Source organism: Notolabrus celidotus, chromosome 15 (genome assembly GCF_009762535.1).
Source record: "Notolabrus celidotus isolate fNotCel1 chromosome 15, fNotCel1.pri, whole genome shotgun sequence".
In the NCBI taxonomy this organism is placed as follows: domain Eukaryota; kingdom Metazoa; phylum Chordata; class Actinopteri; order Labriformes; family Labridae; genus Notolabrus; species Notolabrus celidotus.
The window spans coordinates 5,333,623-5,358,369 of NC_048286.1; the positions used below are offsets into that span (position 1 = coordinate 5,333,623).

The 24,747-nt window shown below is 40.5% G+C and overlaps 2 protein-coding genes across 2 annotated transcripts in view; both read right to left on the reverse strand.

Annotated features, from left to right (window-relative positions):
* The window catches only part of LOC117826528 (integrin beta-1-like), a 34,569-nt gene extending 25,322 nt beyond the window's left edge, over positions 1 to 9,247 (reverse strand). The window contains exon 1 of the mRNA XM_034702642.1: positions 8,931 to 9,247. The gene's annotated coding sequence lies outside the window, so the exon portion shown is untranslated. The remainder of the gene's footprint in view (positions 1 to 8,930) is intronic.
* An 8,910-nt stretch (positions 9,248 to 18,157) lies between these two features.
* The window catches only part of LOC117827217 (neuropilin-1a-like), a 117,059-nt gene continuing 110,469 nt past the window's right edge, over positions 18,158 to 24,747 (reverse strand). Inside the window, exons 16-18 of the mRNA XM_034703744.1 lie at positions 24,244 to 24,340; positions 24,032 to 24,076; positions 18,158 to 23,177 (exon numbers count right to left, since the gene is read on the reverse strand). Coding sequence (XP_034559635.1) covers positions 22,903 to 23,177; positions 24,032 to 24,076; positions 24,244 to 24,340 — 417 coding nt within the window. The 3' untranslated portion in view covers positions 18,158 to 22,902. The remainder of the gene's footprint in view (positions 23,178 to 24,031; positions 24,077 to 24,243; positions 24,341 to 24,747) is intronic.

The window sequence follows — 24,747 nt, forward strand, 5'->3', positions numbered from 1 at the left end:
CTCAAAATAAGAACAAAACAACCAACACATGAGATCCTTTTTGTGTATGCGTCGGACAAATTAAACAGGAAGTAATAGCAAAAGCTACCACAGCTGGTTTCACGGTGGTTCCTCGCTAACCACACGGTGCATTGCTAACCCTGTGCAAGAAAAGAGAAGTGCAAATTGATCCAACACAACTTACATGTTGTTTAAATACAGCTGATCATTGCAACACGACACCACAAAGCCTCAAACTTCCTTCACCACATAGAAAGAATTTCCACGACTGATCGCTCAATGGCTCAGTTTGCCCTTCATGATTCCTGAACTGAATCAGTTTGATCTTTTAATGATTTTAAGAAAGTAATACATGCTTTTATTTCAAGTCGTCTGGAATACTGTAATACTGCACTTCATGCAGGCACATCACCCCCGTACTCGCCTCCCTCCACTGGCTCTCTGTTCATTTTAGTATCATTTTAATATTTTGTTTTTTGTTTTTTCTAATCTTTAAATCGAGTAGCTCCACATTACATTTTGTTGTCAAGCCTTTTGTGGTCCCTAACACCAGGCTGAAAAGCAGGGGTGGCAGTGGCCCCCAAACTGTGGAACAAGCTACTCCCCTGTTAGATTATCCCCAACATTAACTACTTTAAATCCCTTCTTAAAACATATGCTTACTCCCTGGCATTTAACCCAGCATGAGAGTTGTGTGGCCTTTGTCTCGGTCTGTTATTATATCTTTTTTTTTTGTTCTTAGTGATTTTTTCAACTTTGGAAAGTTTTTTATTTTATTTTTTGTGTTTTATGTGTTTTTGTTATTATCTATTGAAAGTGTTACTTTTTTTTTTTTTTTTTAACTGGTTTTTAAAGTGTTTTCTGTAATTGGGTGAAAGACGTGCCGCTCATTTTTTTCTGTCCCTGAGGTTTAAATAACTTTAAAAATGTTAAAATTTCAAAATAAAGTTATAATTCACTTTAAAATATTTTTTTCTTTAGGCCCCTATCTTGAAATGCCTGATTTTATTCAGTTTTGAGATAATATTGAGAGAATGATGGCAAAATTGTCTAAATGGTGTAACCATAAAAATAGAGCACCAAGAGTATAAGTTGTTGAAAAAATGTGTTATGATGTTCTAAACAGCCTCTGAAATACATTGGCATAATCTTAAACAAGTATTTTTTAATACCAAATAATAATAGAGGAACATGGCAGTTCTGAATATTTCCATTAACATGGGGAATCATGTCTGCCAAGTCAAACTTCTGGTATGTCAACTGGTGTAACCACCCTTTTTGGAGCCATTTTGGAAAATTTGAGGCAGAAGATCATGTGACAGGATGTGATGTCAAACAGAGGGACCCCTGAAGAACACAACTGCTACATGTCAAGGCTAGTAACTCTCTCTAAAATTTGACAAAATAGAGCATTTTCAGGTCATGGTCAGGTCTGATTAGAACACATGTCAAATGGTATGACCTCAGTAAAATGTTGATAAACATAAATTATCATAAAATATTTAAATGAATATGAAAAATAGTTTTAAATGTTCAACCCAAGGTCAAGTGTTTAGCTAATTGTCCACAATAATGCCTGCAAAGTTTGATTTCAATTTGAAATGTCAAGCGGTGTAACCGGGTTACACCACTTGACATTATATATACACCACTACCTCCAGACTAATTTGATCAATTTATGGACAATAGTCCTACTTGTTTTTTATTATTATTATTATTATTATTATTATTATTATTAATAATAATAATAATAATGATAATTATAAAATGATTGCTGTTATTATTAAAATGATAATTCTATAATGTAAAACAGTGAAACAGTGAAATCTGTTTTTAATTTCACATTTCTATAGGCTAATGCACATAAGCAAGCAGTATTCGGGTGGAAACTTGTGTATGCAAACAACACACTCTCTCCTCTTCTCACACCCACGACTGTTAGAGGCTTATATTTTCGAGCTCTTCCCCAGTCTGGTCAGAACTGAAGAAGCTTTTTGGAGGAGAGGTGAAACGTCTTCAAGAATTTCTACCAGTCCAGTTGCCTTACGGATCAAGCTTTGGATTACCATGACCTGGATGACTGAGAACCTTCACAGACATGTAGCTTCGCATTTTGGCAAAGATACCCTCCTGCGGGCGCGAGAGCATGAAAAGACAGCCTAGAAATTAGCAGACTACAGGAACCAAGTTCGATTCAAGAGAATGCAGACAGCAAAGGATCATCCCTAGCAGTTTACGGGTTAGATCAACAGTGAAAGGACACAAGGCCAAACAAATCCTCCAGAAAGCTCAAAACCAACTGCTCAATGAGAGACTGTAGCTGATGCATTGCAGTGACCGTACAGAGACAATGACGCAGCCACAACAACTCAAAGGTCTCAAATTTGCGGTAACTCAGGCTCAAGGTTTCAGCTGCCCTCTCTAGTGCCAAGGCACCTCCTTCCAACCTCTCCATCCAGGAAAGAAGGGCTCTCACACCGGACCACATTTGTGACATGTTGGAACTGTGCCTCAACACCACCTACTTCACCTTCAACGGAGACTTCTACAGGCAAAAGTATGGCTGTGCCATGGGCTCCCCCGTGTCTCCCATAGTGGCCAATCTCTACATGGAAGAGGTAGAGAACAAGGCACTCTCCTCTTTCATAGGGAACACCCCCAGCCGCTGGTTCAGATACGTTGACGACACCTGGGTCAAAATCTGCTCTGATGAAGTAGAAGGTTTTACAACTCATCTTAACTCAGTAGATAACAACATCAAGTTCACAAGGGAAGATGTCAGAGGTAACAGTCTTGCCTTTTTGAACTGTGCAGTGCAAATTGAGGAGGACAGAAGCCTCAACATCGAAGTTTACAGGAAACCCACCCACACAGACCAGTACCTGCTCTTCAACTCACATCATCCTCTGGAACACAAGCTAGGGGTAATAAGAACCCTTCACCATAGGGCTCAGAAGGTACCCACAAGAATGGAGGGAACAAAGAAGGAACAACTGCACATCAAGGAAGCACTTAAAACCTGCAGTTACCCCAACTTGGCCTTCATCAAGACCTCCAAAAAGTGGATTTCCAACAGGGAGGAGAACAGCAACAAATGACGAAAGCATCGTTATTCCATACCTATCTGGGGTCTCAGAGAAACTCCGGAGGATCTTCAACAAACACAACATCCCTGTTCATTTCAAGCCATCCAACACATTGAGACAGAAACTGGTTCATCCCAAGGACAAAACACCACAGCGCAAAAGGAGTAATGTAGTTTATGCCATAGTGTAACGAAGATGGCAGGGAACGGTACATTGGTGAAACTAAACCTCTCCACAGACGCATGGCCCAACACAGAAGAGTCCAGTTGCCTTACGGATCAAGCTTTGGATTGTTAAGATTAGTGTTAATGAAAGAAAAATCTATTAGTGTGTTCACATTCATTAAAATATCAAAATCAGATAGAAACAGATAGTATGGTCAGTTGGTGTAACCGATAAATGTCAATTGGTGTAACCAATGTAACCAATAAAAATCTGATATTGCGCAAAAAAGTGACTGTGAATATGATTTTAGCTCTCTACTACACTGTAAAAATTAAATTTAAAATAATTTTAAACCAACTGACCCAAGAATAGAGAGAAAACATTAATGTCTAAGACATACCAACTTGCTCAGTGCAACAAAACCCATATTATCTAAGTTTAGTAATAAAATATTTTAAATATACTTTGAGATGATATTTCATAACAAATCACTTATTTGTACCAGTACACTTGTACACTTCTATGAGGGTGAATTATTTCATATTTGTCATACTTTTGTGGTTACACCATTTGACATTTTATTGGGACTGTGATTCTTTAATTGGTTAAAAATGGTAGAAATGTCATATAAAAAACTATGACACCAACAGAAATGCAAACTATACATTCAAACAAACATCTAAGAAGTTGTTTTAACAAGTTTAAAGCATATTTTTGATTTGGACATCATACCAACCCTTATTTGTCACTGACCCAATTATTTCATGAAAGTGTTTTATGTTTTATTATTATTTTTGAAGCGTTTTGTTATGATTCTTTTATTTTATTGTATTTTATTTTCTGACAGAGTCTTATGTTCTGTGTGTTTTACTTTCTTGCTTTTTTAAAATGTGCTATATAAACAAAGTGGATTGGATTTACATGTACAGCAAAGTCAAACTCTGATTACAGCTTGATTAGGTGATTTCATTAGACTACTGTCCTTGTCCTGGTTTACAAGCAGCAGGCAAGAATCTGTTTAATGGCAAAAGTATGTTCACAAAGCAATCAACAAACAAGCTAGCAAGAGGCAAACTGGTTGCATGTTGAACAGTGAAAACATGGCAACCTTTAAAGCTCTGTACCTTCTGTTCGTATGGTACGATAGCTTCATCTTGTTTACTTCCCTTCCTCTTCCTCTGTTGAGGTTTTGTTTACTACCCTGCTTCCTTCTCTGCGTTTATACTGTTCCGCCTCAAAGCCCATTGTGCAAACTGATGAGCCTGTGAAGGAAGCCTAAGGCATACATGCAAGAGAAAACTTAAGACTCCACCGCTTCATCTAGGAGAAATTGGACACCATGTAATACAGATCTGACATATGAGAAACAGATCATTTCCATGTCCCACTCCTGCAGCATGAAGCATCCTGGTGTATACAAACCCTGTGAACTCCTGAGAGAAACAAGCTAAGTACAGGGTGGTGGCACTCAACACATGTGGGTCATCTGGTAGTCCACAAAATGAGCTCAGAGCCCATCCCCCCCTCAATCTCTGTTTGCCACCCGGTCAGCCAGACGGCCCCCACCTGCCGCTGAAAGTCACAGTCCACTTTCAGTCCATTAGGTCCCCAAACAACTCAGCAGGACTCTCCTTCCATTTCCTTAATCAAACCACACCCAGGCCCCACTCTCCCCCCTAAAGAGCTGCTGAAGGATCAGGAACAAGTCCTGGTTTTAAATGCAAACGCAGCATGTTTGGAGGAAGCTGGGCCTGAACGCAGGGAAAAAAAATCTGCCATGGAGCTTAAAAGTGTCAGACCAGACCAGACCAGACTCAACAGGTGAAGACGGAAGGACTTGCTCAATCTGATCTTCACATTTTGACCAGCTGACATCCAGCTGACTGTAAAATGATTCAATTGTTATTGTAGTCTTCCTGCAGCAGTCCACGGTGTCCTTAAAAAAACTTGTTGAACAAGTTCAAGAATTAACAATCATCCTCATCTGACACAGTCGAGAAGTTTTGCTAAAGGCACGCGTCGAGTCTGTTTTCGATTGGGCCCGCCCCCTGCACGCATCATCTGAACAGGAAGTCAGGCACGAGGATCGCATAAAACATCCGCTCAATTTCAAAATAAGACCGTTTAAGAGATCGTAGAGATCAGAAATACTCATAGATTATGGATGTTAGCTACAAACAGCCACATATCAGTGATCCACGTTGAACACAACAGAACTTTACGATGCTAGTAGGGATGGGCATTTCAAGACAAAATGCTATTCCATAATCATTGGCATCTACTCCACGATTATTCGAATAGAAACACACACACTCACTCACACACTCCTGCCTCCCATTAACAGCCCGTTTGTGTGGCAGTCGTGTTAACCAGCAGCAGGACGAAGTGCTGCTAGTAGCAGGCAGTGACAGCGTCTGTCTCGACCTTTATGTCGGTGTTTCTGTTACGCATCGTGACGTGTTTACATTTTACAGCTGTGCGCAGTTTCTGGAAAGACGTGCGTAGTAGTGTGAGATTCAGAAACGGACAAAATTGCTGCGACAATTGCTAATGTGTTCTTCTCCTTTTGCTATTTAATGCAGTTAGCATTCTTCTTCTTCTGTTACTTAATGCGATTAGCAAACAGCTTCAGGACGCTCTGTAGCCACCGTCTGGCGGGAATACTGTATTACACCCAGGCACCGTCAAAACCTGAAAATTTTTACTTTTAAAATGAGAAAATATTTGAAGTAGCTCTTCGATTTTTACAAAGTGAACAAATATTCAAATATTCGAAAATCATTGTTCCTCCCTAATGCGGAATTCCAACCGTTTCAATGATTGTACAGATCAGAAATACTCATCGTTTATTGATGGAACTGTTAACCGCTACAAACAGCCACATATCAGTGATCCAGGTTGAAGACAACAGGACTTTAAGAAGATAACTGTGTCAGAAGGTAACATGAAAACAAAGTAGAGCAGAGTTATTGATATTAAACTCATAATACTCTGCATACTCAGTGATGATAGAAGCACAAAAGTAACAGACTACTATCCAAATGATTCACCCACAGAAAGGCTCTGAAACCTGTTGTTCTCTCTATACTGGACCCAGCTGATCCTGGATGTGCTAAACTGCAGACAGCGCCGTCGGACGGAGCAAACCCATGGCGCCAACGCTCCCTGTATAAATTGGAGGTCAGAGTTTAAATAAGTGAATTAAAATCCTGCATGTCCACATTTCCAGCATCACAAATGTGTCCGCTCTTGTCCACTGAGTTTAATCTTTCTGTGGAATACTGTGTCGACATGTTTATGCTGACACATCTTAAAGGCTTCAGAATGAGGCCGATGACTCCAAAGAGACTGAGACCAGACTTGCTGTGGATTCTCTAAAGACAGATCTGCCGTCTATGTTTGGGGGTTTTTCTTGTCACATGGTGGAGATCCTGATCTCACACGTCTCCCAGGGGGGATGAGATAACACATTCCTTCTTAACTCGCTCCATACTGTGCTGTGGAAAAAACACATAACTGACATATGTGGACCTTTTTCCTACTCCCCCCTCCCACCTCACCTCCCCCCCCCCTGAGCCTGAACGCAGAGTTCAGTGTGTCAGCTTGATTGAAGACGTGCGTTAATAACTTACTAAAGCTGGATATTGTATCATTTATGATCTTCACACATGCTTCACCGGAAGCCCCCTCATCCATGACTCAGATCTGACGCGCCGAGCCAAAGGCCTGCTGTGTTGAGTAATCCTGAATGACCCCTCAGACTGCCCCGGACACTCCTAGCTGCTCGCCGAGCGCGGCTCGCTGTGTTTAAACATCACAACAATGTAACTAAGGGAAGTGACTCAGGGAGCTGCAGACCAGTCTCCTCTCATGCCTACAATTACCAAAACCTGGTGTGTATTATCTGCATCCACAGATCTGAACACTGTACCAGATCAAAGACCGATGTGTTCTCCATGCTGTTGCTATGTCATTAAGATGCAAGCTAGTAGTTAGCTCATGTTATTTTATTCCAGTCTCGCTAAATGAGGTCTTGGTGAGTGTAGGACTCTGGGAGGAGAAAAAACACGTCCTTAGGCTACAAATCCTTTACAGGAAGTGAGCGAGGCAGACAAGACCGATCCTGTCCCGCTTACATACTGCACAGTCAACCGCCCTGAGTCAGAGCCGAGCTGAGGACAAGCTCTGGTTAACCAACACGGCCCGCTTTAACACGTCTTGGTCTTACTGTATCCTCTAACCACAGTTTATACAGCCCTGTCGTCCACAATGGAGCTGACCAGCCGCGGTTTGTCCAACGCTGCCCAGTGTTTATGAGTTGGGCTCACAGAGAGATGTTGTTTGACTTCCTTCTTGTATGTTTTTATCTCACAGCTCCTCTGCATATGTTAAAGGGTGTTTGTCTGACAAATGGACCCAAAGGCAGAACTAAAGAAGACCAGATGGCTTCGAAATGCAATCCTAACTTACGAGGAAAAGGAGGGGGGGTTAATGATGGATGGTTTAAATGACATGAGTCACCATTTCAGATGAACAGAAGTGCCTGTTTTTCTAAAAATGGTCATGTATTGTAAGATGCATTCTTTGTTCCCTAAAAAGTGACTCAAACTGATCCATCAAACTACTTGGTGATTATTTTTATACTTGACAACCCTACCCTACTGTAAAGGACTTCCACAATATATATGGACCCTATTAAAGCTCCTGTGTTGAAAATTATTCACTTGGTCTGACACCTACCCCCCACCAGAGGTTTCAAAACTGTATAAAATAGTCACTCTTCTTGTTAACAGTCTTCTTTTGCTTTTTCTGGTCATTTAGCTGCATTTATTATTATTACGGTGTGTTAAAATGCTAGCTTAAAATTCCTAACAGGAGCTTTAAGGAAGACAGTTTCTTTGACTATTGTATAGATAGTTTCTCTTTAAACACAAACTAATGTCTGTAAGAGCACATTTGACAAATTATACTTCCTGTGAGGAACTTTCTGTTTGTGTCAACTTTGCTGCCCCCTGTGGACAAAGTGACTTTGCTGATTTTATCCTGTACACGTGTAGATTATGTTTTGTTACCAAAAAAAGCCCCCCTGCTTTAAACTAAGAGTCAAATATTCCACTCACAGCAGAAAAAAATGGGTTTTCTTTGACTTTCTGTCAATCACCTTGTCTGACACCTACCCCCACGCAGCGATTTCAGGCTTAAAAATGACAAAACAGAAGTTATCACTCCATTTTCTGACCTTCTTGTTTGTTTTTGTATGTCATAAAGAGACATCCCTGTTAATTTCACTCCATTTCATGACCACTCAAAAACCCCTCAGAGGAGCTTTAAAGATGTTGTAAACAGGGACACATCATACCCTCTTAAACCTCACACACAGCCCTGGTTGGTCGTACAAAGAGACTCATTGGCCCACTTTTAGTACAAACCATAGTTTAAGATTTGATGTATTGGTAAAAATGACCCAAATCTACATTGTTAAAGTAAGTTTTTAATAAAGGAACCAGAAGAGATACCTATAAATCGAGCCTTACTGGTTACCGTTAATCCACACCCAAAGTTTTGCCTCAGCATTCCTCGCTGCTGCTCTCTTTTGTCTTTAACCGTGTTTCCAGTCGCCTTTTAACCTGACATATTAGTGAAATATGAACAATACAGCTCAAAACATCGACGACTTACCTTATTCGTAGGTTACACTGTCCTTTCTGTGGTTTTAGAGTAACATTTGTCCCCCAAAAAATGTCCTCTTAAAAGACCCAGAAACGGTCCGTATCTTAAACTGAGGGTCCGCTTTGTTTCAGCTTCAACACCGCACGACAGCTCACTGTTAGCTGGTTTAACACCAACCTGGATCCAAAGAACGGTAAATAAAATCAATATAAAGGAAGAGGAGTCCCGGTTTGCCCGAACACGTTACAGTCGCGGGTCTTGTGCTCCTGTGGAGTCGATTTTTTCATGCCCCAGTTCAACAAACCTCCTTTTCTTATTTAAACCCCGCCCACACAGGAAGGAGCGGCACACTGAGGGTAAAGGAACAAACACACCACGGTGAACCCGCCTCGACCTCGGATGTGATGAATAGTCCCGATTCATACAGCACACCTTGGGCACGTGCATGGAGCAATATTAAAAAAAATCTATTTATGTTTATTTGTTTATTTTCACTCTCATTATTTCGTTGCAATTTTATTTGTTTGTTTATTCATTTTTTCTTTCTTTCCTGTTTGTTGATTGAAGCAGATACACCAAGCGGCAACCTCTGGTCTCAAAATATGAGGCCAATGTGGAAGTGTTATAAACTGCAATTCATCGAGCGTCCACTAGAGGCTGGCTGCAGAAACACCAGAAACCACATACACACCCATTCAAAGAAGACGATCTTTACAGCAGAAATAAACATGTTTACAGTCTGGTTCAAAAAACAGCTTGGCTCTACAGAGCTCATTTTTCAATCGGCACTGTAGACTGTATAAATAATGGACGTAATATCTGTGATGTCACCCATCTGTTTCTGAAGCACTGTTTTGAGGCCAATCTTCAGCCATGTTGCTGCTGTCGAGCAATAGTGACGTAAAGAGGTGGGCTTTAAGCCTTCTAGCCAACAACTACAGTGTTCCTGCCTGTCAATCAAGTCAGCTGTGCCTCTCATTGGAAGACTTGTAATCTAAATATTTTCAAAATTGCCGCGTTAGAAGCCCCTTATGTGGTTTCCAGTACTTCCGGAGCAAGCCTCAAGCGGATCCTTGATGACTGCAGTTTTTAACACTTCCGCATTGGACTCATATTTTTGGATCAGAGGTTGCCGCTTGCCACATACACACCAATTCAAAAAAGACGATCTTTACAGCAGAAATAAACATGTTTACAGCCTGGTTTAAAAAACGGCTTCACTCTGCATAGCGAATTTCTCTATCAGCACACACTGTATGGGGGGTAACATTTTTTCTAATGTGACGGTACAGAAGATATTAAGATTACGAGTTTTTGACCAAATAAAGACATGACTGACTTAACCCCCGGTCGGGAACGCATAGCTGTTGGCTAGGAGGCTCAAACCCCGCCTCTTTACATCACACGATGCCTGGTTGAGTTATGCATTTCCAATATGTCTGCCACCGACTATTGGCTTCAAAACAGTGCTCAGGAAAAGATGGGTGACATCACGGATGCTACGTCCATTATTTATACAGTCTATGAGATACACACATTTTTTCTATTTTGTGCATTTATGAAATTCTGTAAATGTATGAATGTTGCAAAAAGATGAAAAAAAGAAATAAAATTGTAAATCATAAAAAAGGGGTGAGGGGTGGGGGGATTATTAACATGTAATATGATTCTAATAATTTATCTGAATGTTGGGGTTGGTAGTCAGATTTAGATACACTTTTTGTTATACTGGTTAAAATGATCTTTATGTCCTGATGGTAATCAATAATGTGTTCTTAAAAAAAGAGAGAAAAAAAGCCTTTTTCTACAGCCGGAACACCAACCAATCCCTGCCATCAGGAGCCAAATGATGAAACCAATCAGATCCAGTCCTGCCGTTCTTCCCGCCTGCTGCGCGTACATTTCATGTTGTTTGTGTTTTTAACTTTCACTATGACAATATTTTGGTGTTTTCTTACTGCTGAGTGAGACATGAGTTGACATAGTGAAAAACACAAACGATGTGCTGAGGACCGGTTTTGAATCAGTCATGATTATATGGTCGCGAATCAGCGTCGCTCTTGCATGTGAGGGGGGTTTTGGAGGAGCTCTGAGGGGAGGGGGGGGAGGGTTAGACGGAGTCCTGAGGAAATGCTACATTCAAATTCATGCTAGTTTTCCGTGACTACCGACCCCAGCTTTAAAGGTACAGTGCGCAGTATTGAGCCACACTTAGCAGAGAAGTGGAATATAATATTCATAGGTATGTTTAAATTAGTGTATATTCACCAAGCAGCAATTGAAGCCAATGCGAAAGTGCTATAAACTGCAGTTCATCGAGTGTCCACATGAGGCTGGTTCCAGAAATACCGGAAACCACATACACACCAATTCAAAGAAGCCGATCTTTACAGCAGAAATAAACATGTTTGGAGCCTGGTACAAAAAATGATTCTGGTCTGAATAGCTCAACCTCTATCCACACACACTGTACAGGGCTGATGTTTTTTTATAACTAACTAGTTTTTGAGACATTAAGGTCACGAGTTTTGCATAATTAGGGGTATAGTTGAGTAAACTGACAAGCGGACACACTATGGCTGTTAGCGAGGAGGCTAAAGCCCTGCCTTAACTCCACCTCTTTGCCTCTTTTTAGGTTAACTTAAACTTAGAATGTATAAACAGTTATACAGTATACGATCTAAGCTAGCATGAGTTGGCAGCTTTGCTAATCCATACTCACATCCAAATATGTCACTCTTCCTCCAAATAACAGGATTTAAGTTCCCAAATAGTGCAGAAACAAACTGGCTTTCTGACTGCAGAGTAAAGTGCTGATGTTCAAAAAGCATGCACATCTGCAGCTATGATAGCCTATAGCTTTCATACGGGTTCTGCAGCCAGATTCTCAACAACAGGGCCGAGATGACCGGCATCCCCTGTCTGCAAACAGATAGCCATCAACTTACTTTCTTTTCCCTCAGTCACATAAATGTGTCATATTTTCAAATGTAGAGTAGGGTTGAAAAGGTGCATAGAAAGGTAACACTGGTGAAGTAGCTCATAACTATATTCACATTAGTGACACTTGTTTTCCTTTAGGTGAACAACCATGTTCAGCAGAAACCCATCACCTTAACTTCCTGTGTGAACTGTGAAAGCTGCCTCTGATGCTAAATTCAGCTCCTGTTTTAGAAGAGTTAACGCTGCCTTTTTACTTCACGAGAACAACAAAAAAACACGTCATGCCTCACAACGTGCAGACACAGAGGAGAGGCATGGCTTTGCAAGGAAACCAAATAAATCAATCTTGATTTTTTATATAGAGTAAAAAGATGCACAAACCTTAATAAGATGTCAGTATGGTTGATGAGTTCATCTTCATGATGTAGAGATTGTTGGGTTTGAAAATTTGATTCAGTGAATATATGATACACCTTCAATAAGGAGCGGACACAAGCTAGAATATTGTTTATACGTCACAAAGTGTGATGTTAGATTTTTCTAAACAAACTTATACCTCAGCAAAAATAATAAAGTGTATCTACATTTTAAGTTAAAGAGAGGTTACTTCACCATCAAAAAGATATTCCAAAAGCGTCATAAAATCATAAAACAGAGTAAAAATAATTCCCTATGACATGATGAGAAACAAAGAGTGTTGTAGGATACACACTGCAGAAATTTCAGATATCAGCCTCATGTCTAATTTGTTCTCATAATATCTCATCAAGCCCAGATAAAGATATCGTGAAGTTATTAGACGCCCAAATAAGAACCTAACTGTCTGAATGAGAGGTAACGGCTGCAGCTGCATCAATCAACATTTAATTGATCTATTTGCATGTACGGAGCCTGGGTCGGTTGAACGTGGCAGTACTGTTTGGGTTGGGTTTTTAAAGTGGGGTGTTCTGCCTGTGGATATGATGGATGTTGGGAACTGGTTCTGGGACGCTAGAGTTAACTGTTCAGCCTCTCCAAGGTGTTGTGGGCCTAACTAAAGGAAACATCTGTGAAGGGAGGAACCCACTTGATAACCCCAATGATGAGCTGGATCTCACTCCCCATCTGTCCTTTCTGTCTCAGGCTTTGGGGGACATGAGGAGTCATGGGGTAGGTACTAAACTCATCAGTAAAGGGCGTAGTGGGATGGGTTTCTTCACTGAGCGCTCATCCTGTCCAAGCTCAAATTCAAATCAAGATGTTAAACAAGAATCAAGAAATGTATTAATTCAGTTTTGTTTGCTGCATCGGCAGCCATTTTTACTGATTACAATCAATTCTGCACTTTTGTCTTGGCTTGTAATATTTTGAAACAATAATTACATCTACACTTGTCAGGTCAGGGAGGCTTGTATTAAATGTAATGAGATATTTTGAGAAGAAATTAGACAAATACACTCAGTATGATTTGAGCTTTGAGCTCCTTAAATGTATTGTTGTTTTTTAAATGTTCACTCTCAGCAGGGCGCTGCTTTGGCTTGTCACTTTAATTGCACGCTCCATGTTCAGACTCTATCCACTGTCCTATTTCTCTTTTAATTAAGGCATGAAAGCCTGAAAACAAACTTTAAAAATGCTTATCTCTGGCAATTTGATGGGAACCAAACAGAGATAATTAAGAAATCCAAAACATCCACCACAGCCAGACAACAAACCTCCATTTGTTAAGATGTCTTCTAAGATGTTTAATTCCATAAATCCAAGAATCAAGATGCTTACATTTTTCAATATAGAGTTACTTAACGATCAAATTATTCAGAAAATCTTCTAGGATTTGCCTCAAGGATCTACTGAATGTGAGAATTTAGTGAAGCAGCAAAGACAGTGTCCCCTCAGTGTCCATATTTAGCCTGTGTAATCACTGCAACATGTGCGGTGAGGGTGCAGCAGCTGGTGCTGCCAGCTGTTCCTATGACACACAGAGCCTTTCACGTCTTTACATCACGGCAAAATCATCCTGCAGCATAACTCTAGTGATCTGTTTAGGGAAGGGTCGCTGAAAGAGTGTTTCACGCTCTTATACCTGGGAAACCCCCAACATGAACAGAGGTGTGTGATGAATGCTACTTTGCTGGCAAAGCGCCCTTTTAACTGGTTTGCCCAAAAAGTCAACTCAGTCAGAACACTAGTGCCAGAGTTTTAACAAGGAAAAAGAAAACAAACCGCACGACCCCTCCTTTTATTTAAAAGTTATTTTAATTGTTTTTAAAGCTCTTAGCAGCCTTGCTCCTCAATACATTACAGATTTCCTGTCATTGTATTTTCCATCACAATCACTGAGATCCTCAAATGCTTCCCTTTTAAATGTTCCTCATGGGTCCCTTACAAAGAGAGAGAGCTTTCGGTTAAGACTTGGAGTTTAATCTTTAACTTGAATTAACTTATTTTTAGCCCTGGACTGCATTAGTACCACTATGGACATTGTTATAGCATTATTTTATTTTATTCTATCTTATTATATTATATTTTATTTACACATTTTTTAAATTTTCTGATGTTTCTCTGATTTTATTTTATTTGTTAATTGTACTGATTTTATTTTATACTATTTTGTTTCTCCAATATTTTTTCTGATTTTATTTTATTGATTTAATTGTAATGAGTAATATCATTTTCTCATATTTCTCTGATTTTATTTTATTTTTTTTAATCGTCATGATTTTATTTTTAAGTATTTTATATCACTTTCCTTTCTACTTTAACCTATTGCTGTTTTCTGTCTCTGTTCTTTTTTGGAGCACTTGGTACTGCAGGCTTCCATTTAAAATAAAGTGAGCTAGTCTGAGTTCACACCATAGACTGTATAAAGGTTCACATACACTGATCATTGCTTTGTGCACAGTTCCCTCTTTCATGCTACTCAAACAGAAAGACAGTAGTGTAACTCACTGACTCACTTCAGGGTACTTGAAGAGAGCAGCAAATAAGCGGACGTGTAAACCATAGGTGCAAACTGAGTACAGCAGGGTATGGGAAAGCGGTCTGGTGGCAAAAAGCTAGACAGTAAACCTCACCAGAACTGAAGCCACATGTCTGAAGTTCACACGAGAAGCTCAACCTGAGCCGAGATGAGCAAAAGTTTGAAGAAATGTGTTTCTGTGTTTACATTTTCCCCGAGCTGAGGAGTGTTCCCTGATGAAAGCTGCTTCATGTTTTTAATGTTTTTATAAAATATGCTGCTGTTGCGCAAAAGTTTTTAGAGGCAACGCTGCCACCCTGTGGTCAAAGCATGATGCAGCATGCAGGAAGGTGCAGGATGCGTTGTTATTAACTGCAAGGACAGTATTTGTTAGTCTGGACTGATCACAAGCTTTTTATTTTCAGCTTTCTCCCACTTCATCCTGTATAAATTCTGGTTGAAGATAGACTTCTCACTGCAGGTGTGACAACATTAAGGATACTCAGAGGTTGTATGCAGACTAAATCCATGTGATTTTGGAGCTTGCAGCTGCACTATATCCTCTATAAAGTCCTGTAACTCACTTGGCAAAGCTGACATAGAGGAGTGAAGGAAACCAGCAAAATGTTTAAGGGCATGCCTGACTGGAGGAATAAAAAAAACCCTTGATTTTTTTTTGCTTCACTGTGTCTCTTCTTCCAGCTGCTCTATATCTGGCTGTGTCAACCAAATCACCAAGTGGGGGAGCCTGTGGAGGATGGAGGTTCAATCCCAGCTCTTGCAGTCACTTGCGGAAGTGTTTTTGGGCAAGATGCTGAAAATTCCTGGCAGACATCAGTGTGTGAATGTGGTGTGAATACATTTTCAATACAGTCTATTTACCAAACTTATTTAAAGTTTGAACACACCTTCTCATTCAATGGTTTTTATTTATTTATTGACATTATTTTAAACATTGTGAATTAATACTGAAGGCATCAAAATAGAAGTAAGAAAGAACACATGGAATTATTTAATTAACAAAAAATATGTTTTATATTTTAGATTCTGTAAAGTAGCCCCCTTTTTCCTTCATGACAGCTTTGCACACTCTTGGTATTCTCTCAGTCTGCTTCATGAAGTGGTCTCCTGGAATGGTTTCTAATGAACATGAGCCTTGTCAAGAGTTCATTTGTAGAATGACTTGCCTTCTTAATGTGTTTGAGACCATCAGTTGTGTTGTTCAGAGGTAGGGTTAGTACACAATGGATAGCCCTATTTGACTACTGTTGTAATCCAGATTATGGCAAAACCAGATTATTTCATAGTGATGATGTCTTCAGTATTAAACTACAATGTTAAAAAATAATTAAAATAAATAAAAACTATTGAATGTGAAGGTGTTCCAAACTTTTGACTGGCATGCTCATCATTCAGGGATGTTATTGTGACTGTTGCTCTGTATTTTGGTATCATTGTTTCGCAGCACGAGCAAAGGCAGATGCACAGAGTTCAAGTTGATCCTACGTACAAATCAGCCCTTAACTTTATCAAACAATGACTGATAAAAACAGTGTTTTTACACTTCCTATAACCATATGAAAATGTGTATATTTTTCTTGTGTCTCCGATCAATGAAATCCAAAAATATCATGTTTTCCAGTTAACCTTTTCACTAACCATGCCAATAGTTTTAGGATTAACTTGTTCAGGTTTTGAGGCAGGGGTCAAGTCTTGGAGGTTACACTTTCCAGCTCCTCCTGGGGAAAATGGGAGGTGATCCCAGACCAGGTGGGATATATAATCCCTCCAATGAGTTCTGGGTCTACCCCGAGGCCTTCTCCCAGTTGGATGTGCACAGAACACCTCTAAAGGGAGGCGTCCAGGAGGCAGACTTATCAAATCCCCGAACCACCTCAGCTGACACCTTTCGATGCGTAGGAGCAGCAGCTCTATTCTGAGCTCCCTTGAGAGGTCAGAACTCCTGGCCCTATCTCATAGAAGACGTCCAGCTGCTGTGGATGTTCCAGACTCTAGTGGCAACATCACTATCATCGCGCTCTCTCTCTCTCTCTCATTCTCTTCTCACCTCTTTCCAACCCAAGGCAGATGTGTGTCTAACATGAGTCTGGTCCTGCTGGAGGTGTCTGCCTGTTAGAGGAAGTTTGTCCTTGCCACTGTAACTTGCTAAATGCTGCAAAGTGCTCTGCTCATGGTGGATTAAGATGAGATCAGACTGAGTCCTGTCTGTAAGATGGGACTGGATCTTATCCTGTCTTGATGTTGGGTCTTTGTTAATAACAGAACATGGAGTACGGTCTAGACCTGCTCTGTTTGTAAAGAATCTTCAGATAACATTTGTTGTGATTTTGCGCTATACAAATGAAGATTGATTAAGTGATTGATCTCTAAGGCTGAGCCCAGACAGTCTTCAGAGGAAGCTTATTTCAGCCGCTTGTATCCTTGACCTCATTCCTTGAGTCAGGACCCACAGCTCATGACCACAGGTGAGGGTTGGAACGTAGACCGACTGTAAAATTGACTAGTTGGCTTATCCAACCCTGGAAAAGCAGAAGTAAATGGATGGATGGGTTTTGAGCAAGCGGCAACCTCTGGTCTTAAAATATGAAGCCCATGTGGAAGTGTTAAAAACTGCAGTTCATATAGCGTCCACTAGAGGCTGACTGTAGAAACACCGGAAACCCCATACACAACCATCAAAGAAGACGATCTTTGCAGCAGAAATAAACATGTTTACAGCCTGGTTCAAAAAACATTTTAGGTCTGAATAGCTAATTTCTCTATCAGCACACACTCTTTTATAACTCAGTATTTTCGAAGATATTAAACTTACAAATTTTGCACAAATAGGAACACAGCTGATTTGATTGACAGGCGGCACCCTGTAGCTGTTAGCAAAAAGGCTAAAGGTCCGGCTCTTTACCTCACACTAGCTTGGACAAAGTTAGGTTGTGTTCAGCATTTCCAATATGGCAGCTGCTGAAGATTGACTTCAAAACAGCGCTTCAGAAACAGATGGGTGACGTCACGGATACTACGTCCAGTTTTTATACAGTCTATGGTTTTGAGGCATCTGAGATAACGGCACCCACATTAAAAAAGGCATGGACTACAGCTTCACTTGTGATGCTTATACCATTAAAAAATACTAAAATTATAGAAGTAGCAACATTTTAGTGACCCACACTTTGAGGGTCATTCAAAGAAGCAGCTGTTCACAATGAGACTGTTTCTTAGAAAATGAAACTTCCCTGACAAACGTTGGTATATGAATCCAGAGCTGCCTGGATTTTCTTGTGTTCCTGAGGTGAACTGACCCTTTAATCTCCGTGACACGTAAATCAAACAGCCGAGCAGCTTTTACTTAAAACATTTATTTGATCCAATTCTTTGGAATGTAATAGTCAATGATCAGAGTCTGAGACAACAGAGACGGATGAGTCTGGGTGCTGACCAGAAAGTCAAAGTACAAACAATACTTGTAGTCACTTAAGGCCTCACTGCTTGTCCATTTTTTTACGTCCTTATTTCCTTTCTCGTTTTTTTTTTCTAGATCTGAGACAGCAAAAATTACAGAAGCAGTACTGAAAATAAAACATTTGTCTTTTCATACAAAGAAAACAAAAATAAATCAATGGCACATACATCAGTGACAAAAAACACAAGGTGATATCATACCAAGTAAATAAAGTTGTTACGCTTCAAAGAGACGCATATAAGCTTTTTCAAGAATGAAAAACATCTCTGTAAATTGTACTTTTCAGAATTATAACATTGTTATCTGAAACTGTGTTAAAAAGAAGCAACGATAACACTGTCCTCCTCGCCCTTCGTCTTCCCCTCTTTTCATAAATCAACATCATAAACACAGATTTTTTTTAAATATATCAGTGCAACATTTGTTTTCACATCGAGTGCTGCAGCATCCTTTCATGTTTAAAGGGGGCGGAGCTTCGTCCACGTCAGTCTGAAACACGAGGGACACATTCTGTCGGACTGAGGGTACATTTAGGAACCCATAACTGTGTGTGGTCACACGAAAACATGATTATTAAAGAGCTTAGAGGAACATCTCAACAAGCGGAGCACTTTGATTGTGATCGAGATGTTCTCTAAATTAGAACAGAAACCAGATTAAGATCAGATTGGGAAAGGGCCTCACATTCTTTTTAAAAACTGATTGATGCCACAGAGTGCTACGTGAAAAAAGGGCAAATTTATCTTACAGCACTGAAAATTCCTTTTGTTCTACAAACATTGACAGGACCTTTCCTCTTTTATCCACGTCTGCTCTGCAAGAATAGGGAAGAGAGTTTTTTTTTTAGCTCCAGCTTCAGACTAGGTACTCTCCCAGCTTAAAGAAGAACCTTGAGTGACACATGCAGCAACAGGAAACACAATTTTCTTAGGCCTGTCTGGGATACGTCTAAAAATGTCTGAAACATAAATACACAGACTGATATTGAAATCTAAACTGGTATGTTCCCGTCCCAAATTTGATGTTTCCATTTAAACCCCTGACACGCAACAAAAGGCATCCTCTTTGCTGTCATCGCTGTGGTTGTATATTGTGTTTTTAAGCATAGGTCAGCATATGTTACTTTAGAAAAACAAAAACAGACATACGTCCTTTTTGCGATGCATGTCCAGAACCTTGTAGCCCAGAAATGCGTGACTTGTTCCTCAGGTTGCAACAACAGACTGTATAAAAAGATGGATGACTGGCCTTGAGGTTTAAGTCCTGACTGTATAATAAATGGACATAGTATCAGTGACGTCACCCATCTGTTTTGAAGCCAATCGTTGGTGGCAGCCATATTGGAAATGCTGAACTCAACCTAACTTCTGTGGAGCGAGTGTGAGTTAAAGAGGCGGGCCTTTTGCCTTTTCCCTAACAACTACAGGGTGCCCGCCTGTGAGTCAAGTCAGCCATGCCCTTATTTGGGCGAAACTTTTTTAACTTTTTAAGTTTAATACCTTCAAAAATAACGAGTTATAAAAAAGTGTGTGCTGAAAGAAAAATTAGCCTTTCAGATCTGTCTATTTTTTTGTACCAGGCTGTAAACATGTTTATTTCTGCTGCAAAGATCTGCTTTTTTGAATTAGTGTGTATGAGGTTTCTGATGCTTTTGGACCCAGCCTCTAGTGGACACTTGAGGAACTGCAGTTTTCAGCTTTTTAGCATTGGCTTCATGCCTCAACCTGGCTGCTGCCGAGCTAGTATGAGGTAAAGAGGCGGGCTTTGAGTCTCTTCGCTAACAGCTACAGTGTTTCCGCCTGTTAGTCAAGTCAGTTATGCCTCTTCTAAAGAAAAACTCGTAATCTTAATATCTTTGAAACTGCTGTGTAATGAAAAATGTAACTCCTCGATAGAGAAATTAGCTATTCAGATGAAACACATTTTTTGAACCAGGCTGTAAGCATGTTTATATCTGCTGTAAGGATCAGCTTTTTTGAATGGGTGTGTATGTGGTTTCCAGTACTTTTGGGGCCAGCCTCAAGTGGACACTCGAGGAACTGCAGTTTTTAACGCTTCCGCATTGGCTTCAAATATCGTGGCCGGAGGTTGCTGCTTGATTTAAGTGCACGCCTCATGTACCAAAAGATTAAGAGCTCCCCCTAGTGGCTGGCAGCAGTATAGTTATACAAGTTGTCTTCAAAGGTCAAACCAGAAAATTAAAATACACAACTTTAAGAGAAATTCATTTAAATTAGTTATTTGCATCTGTAATGAAATGATTGATAGCTCTGTTGACTAATGAGGGATCTTTTGTTTTATCGAAGGTTAATCAAGTGTTTGGGTCGTCAATGCTTTAGCTCCACTCGCAGATGTCACAGGGGGTATTTTGGCATCACTTTTGTACAACTGGAGGATCATCCATCTTTATATACAGCCAGTGAAGAACATTCAGTGAAGAAATCTCTTGCCTTTACTAGACTGAGCGTAAAACATTAGTATGAAGGTTGACGGCGATGTTCAATGAAACCTACGAGTACACAGACTCAACCCTCCGACCTTTACAGTGCTAAGAACAAGTGACCAGAATCACAACACATTTAGCTACAAAAGCAGAACAATAAGTACATTATTTATAAGGCTTGTTTTTCAGCTTCAACCAGAATAACAAAAGGAACCAGCCAGTTTGTGAGTGAGAGAGTGATTTTAAATCTGGGATAAAATGCAACAACACCTGAAAATGACCCTTTTCTAAAATCCAATTAAGGTTTCATAGTTAAAAAAATAAAAACACAAGCCTTTTTTGTATCTTAGAGGAAATAACATGTGAGGCAAGAGCTGGACTGAGCTTCAATAAGTCACCTGTCGAGGTTTCAATGCTCCATAAAAGATTCCGTCGTCCGCATGTCAGACACTGACAGTGAGTACAGCAGTGTCGTTAAGTCTTCAAGCAGAGCCTGTCCAGCTCCATAACGGATCCAAAGAGGAACAGGTGTAGCCTCTCTGACACCTGAAGTCCTTCAAGCTGCTGGACACCCTCACAGGTTTCACAGTCAATCGTGTGCCAGTGACGATCCATCCTTTGAGGAGACGTGACGTTTGACTGCTGCTGAGGTTGTCTGTTTTACCCTGTACAAAAAAATCCACTTCCCATGATGCAATTCTCCAAACTCTCTGGAAAACTCCTTCCTGTCCCCGGAGCACAAACAGAAGCCAAATGATATAATTGACAACATGGCGACCGGATCACGTAGAAAAAGCAGCACAAACATGGCTGCCTGTTGGTTGAATCTCACTTCCTGTACAGATCTGAACTTTGGAGTCTGGGGCAAACATAGAAAGGATACTGCCGCACTGGTGTCTTTCATTATATAGAAAAGGGCGCTCAAATATATTAAAACCTATGTACAATATGTTGGATGTGTCATGTGCCATGAAAAGGAGGCGTTCAGGGCTCCTACACATTCTGAAATGCCGTAGTTTTTCCAGAGCTTTCTAAAAACATGTTCTCTGCTCAGTAAGGATTTGAAGTCAGTCAGTACAAATGTCATGAAGGCATGAGGATCTTCACATCCAAAGCAACACATCTGATATTTGACACGATACTCGACAAGCTCACAAGAAATTTAGCTTCGGGAAAAGTGCAGAAAAGACTCGCAAGACTTTTCCTCGTGTGTGTGTATGTGTGTGTGTGTGTGTGTGTGTGTGTGTGTGTGTGTGTGTGTTTGTGTGTGTGTGTGTGTGTGTGTGTGTGTGTGTGTGTGTGTGTAGGAACCCTGGACGAAACACCTGCCGATGAGAAAAGAAGGCAACAGAAAAGTCGGAGAAAACAAAGGCACTGTCGGAACTAGACACAGGTCACGATGGTACCCGCCTTCACACACGCGCACACGCACACACACACACCTGTAACACACACACGTTGAAAGAAAGATGCTTGCACTTCTTATACACATATTATCACACCTGTAACACAAACCCACACACACACACACACACACACACACACACACACACACACACACACATGCGCCTACAGCCGGACTGAATGATACATACACACCTTGAATGCAGATGTATATGGATGTGACACCTGTACACACACACACACTTCCACATACACACTCACAGGGACATGTGGCCAGCTAAAGAGCCAGATATCAGAATAGCGATTTTCACAACCTCTGTTCTCTCTCTCTTTCTCTTTCTATGAAAACTATGACATCTGTAAAACAGACAAAAACAACAAAAACAAACAAATAAACAAATCTGTTCTTTCTGTTAAAGTTCACAAACGATACTTTCATCTGAATTGGTCTCAACACCAGCATGTGATTACATAAAATCAACAAAGCACACCGAAAACAAATAGAATCCTTAGTTTTCTTCTTCTTCTTCTTCTTCTTCTTCTACTTCTTCTTCTTCTTCTCTTTTTTTGCTGTACAGATTCTTTATACACAGTGCCCCCTGCAGGTCAGTCCTTTTCACTGCCGCTCCTGAGAAAAAAAATGACATTGGCTCACTATCAGCCCACCCTGCCGTCCGTCCCATCGGTGGCTTCAGCCCTGTGTTCCTCCCCATTTGATTGGCTGCGTCACGTGTCCATGCGGAGCCATCGCAGCTCCGTGTGTCCGCCTCCGCCCTCACGCCTCTGAGTAGTTAGTCTGTCCGTTCATCTTGTCCTTCTTTAGCTTCACTCCGTCCACCAGCTCAAAGTTATAGTTCTCCAGGGCAGATAAGTTCCTGTCCGTCATGCTGCCCTGCGAGCAGGCGCAGTACAGGACCACGCCGCAGATGGCGCCCAGGAAGACGCCCAGCGCTGACATGGCGATGATGGTGATGAGGATGGGGTCCAGGGTCTTCAGCATGTTACCCGGACCGCCGAGGTCGCTGTTCTCACGTGGGAGGGAATCCATCGCTGAGAGGAGATAGAGAGAATGATGGTTACATGTCTGAGACTTTTCAGGCTTTAAGAACCAAGCTGCTGCTTTCACATAAACTACAGCTGGTGGACAAACTTTTCCCTCTGATGACATCAACGCTTCTTTGTTGCTTGGTGTCTAGTTTTTGAACTCAGCATGACGTCTTTTGTGGTGGCAGAGTCATAAATATCAGATCCTCAGTGAATGCCCCATGAAAGAACAAACTTAGCATGGACATAAGCTCACATGAAGACAGCCAACACTGAGTCACTGATCATTTCTGCAGAAAGATGATCACATTAAGGGCCACCCACTCTCAAAAAAGAACAAAAAAAACCAAACATAGTCATGCTATTCACTCTGTTAATGTTCTGTAAACTGGGGCAAAGCAGGTGCTGTTCTGAAACAGAAATTGGTGACCTGAGCTGGCAGAGAAACACATGAACAAAAACAGAAGGATACTGGAAGTCCTTCAGAAACGAGAAGTTAACATCAGTTCAAAGGTTTTCTTAGAATTCTTAAAGTTTAGCTACAAGTAGGAAAATGACATTTATCATGAGTGTCTGCAGCTCAATACAACACTTCAGGATGTTTACCAAGTTGTGTTTCACACAGCCGAGGTTACAGTAAATGTGTAGTGTGGACTCTCTTCCAACACAAAAGACAGTCCAAATTCAGACTTTTTTGAACACACCACAGCTTAAGACCAGACAATAACAGATCTACCATTGAGGTCATTTTGTCCGTGTAGAGGAACAAACAGTCTCTCTGAAAATAACAGTTTATAAAACCAAAATGACCGTCTCATCATTTCATGACAAATCTGCAGTGAGCATGTTTCTGTACTTACGTAGGATGAAAATCTCAGTCGGAGGAGACGTAGGAGCTTCTGGATCTGCAGATGTAAAAAAAACAGGCTGTGTTAGATTAGATTGAGCCCATCCCAAAAAAATGTAAAGAAAAAAAGTGACTGTGACACCAAAACTTTCATTTGTAATGTCAGAGAATGACAAGAAAACATTCTGTAGATATAAAAGTGAGTCTTAATATTATGAAGCAGACCTTTGCAGTCCTCTGGACTGAGTCCATCCAGGATCTGGATGTTGTCCACAGCTATGTGACCTGCACTGCGTCTGTCTGCAACACCTTCCACAACCACCTGCGAATAAAAGAACATGTTTAAATACATGCAGGGGAACTAAAAGTAGCACTACCAAGGGGCACGTCCTAAAGGACTAAACAGTGAGTTTAGCTCTTCTGGATATTGAGAATAACAGCACTCCGGCAAATCACAAGAAACTGGAAAAAAAAGGAATCTCCAAATGTATACAAGTGGTTAGGAACAGTAGAGAACTTTCACTTGAGGGAAAAAGTAACTTATAGAATAAATAAAAATGAAAAGCTGTTTGAAAAAAGATGGGTGTCTTTCAAAGCAAGGACAGGATATGAATAAATGTAATGTTATGTGCCTGTATAAGTATATGAAAATATAGAAGTCTTTTATACATTTATTTATGTATTTCTAAATCTTAGTTTTGATTATTTTTATATACCCTTTTTTTCCTT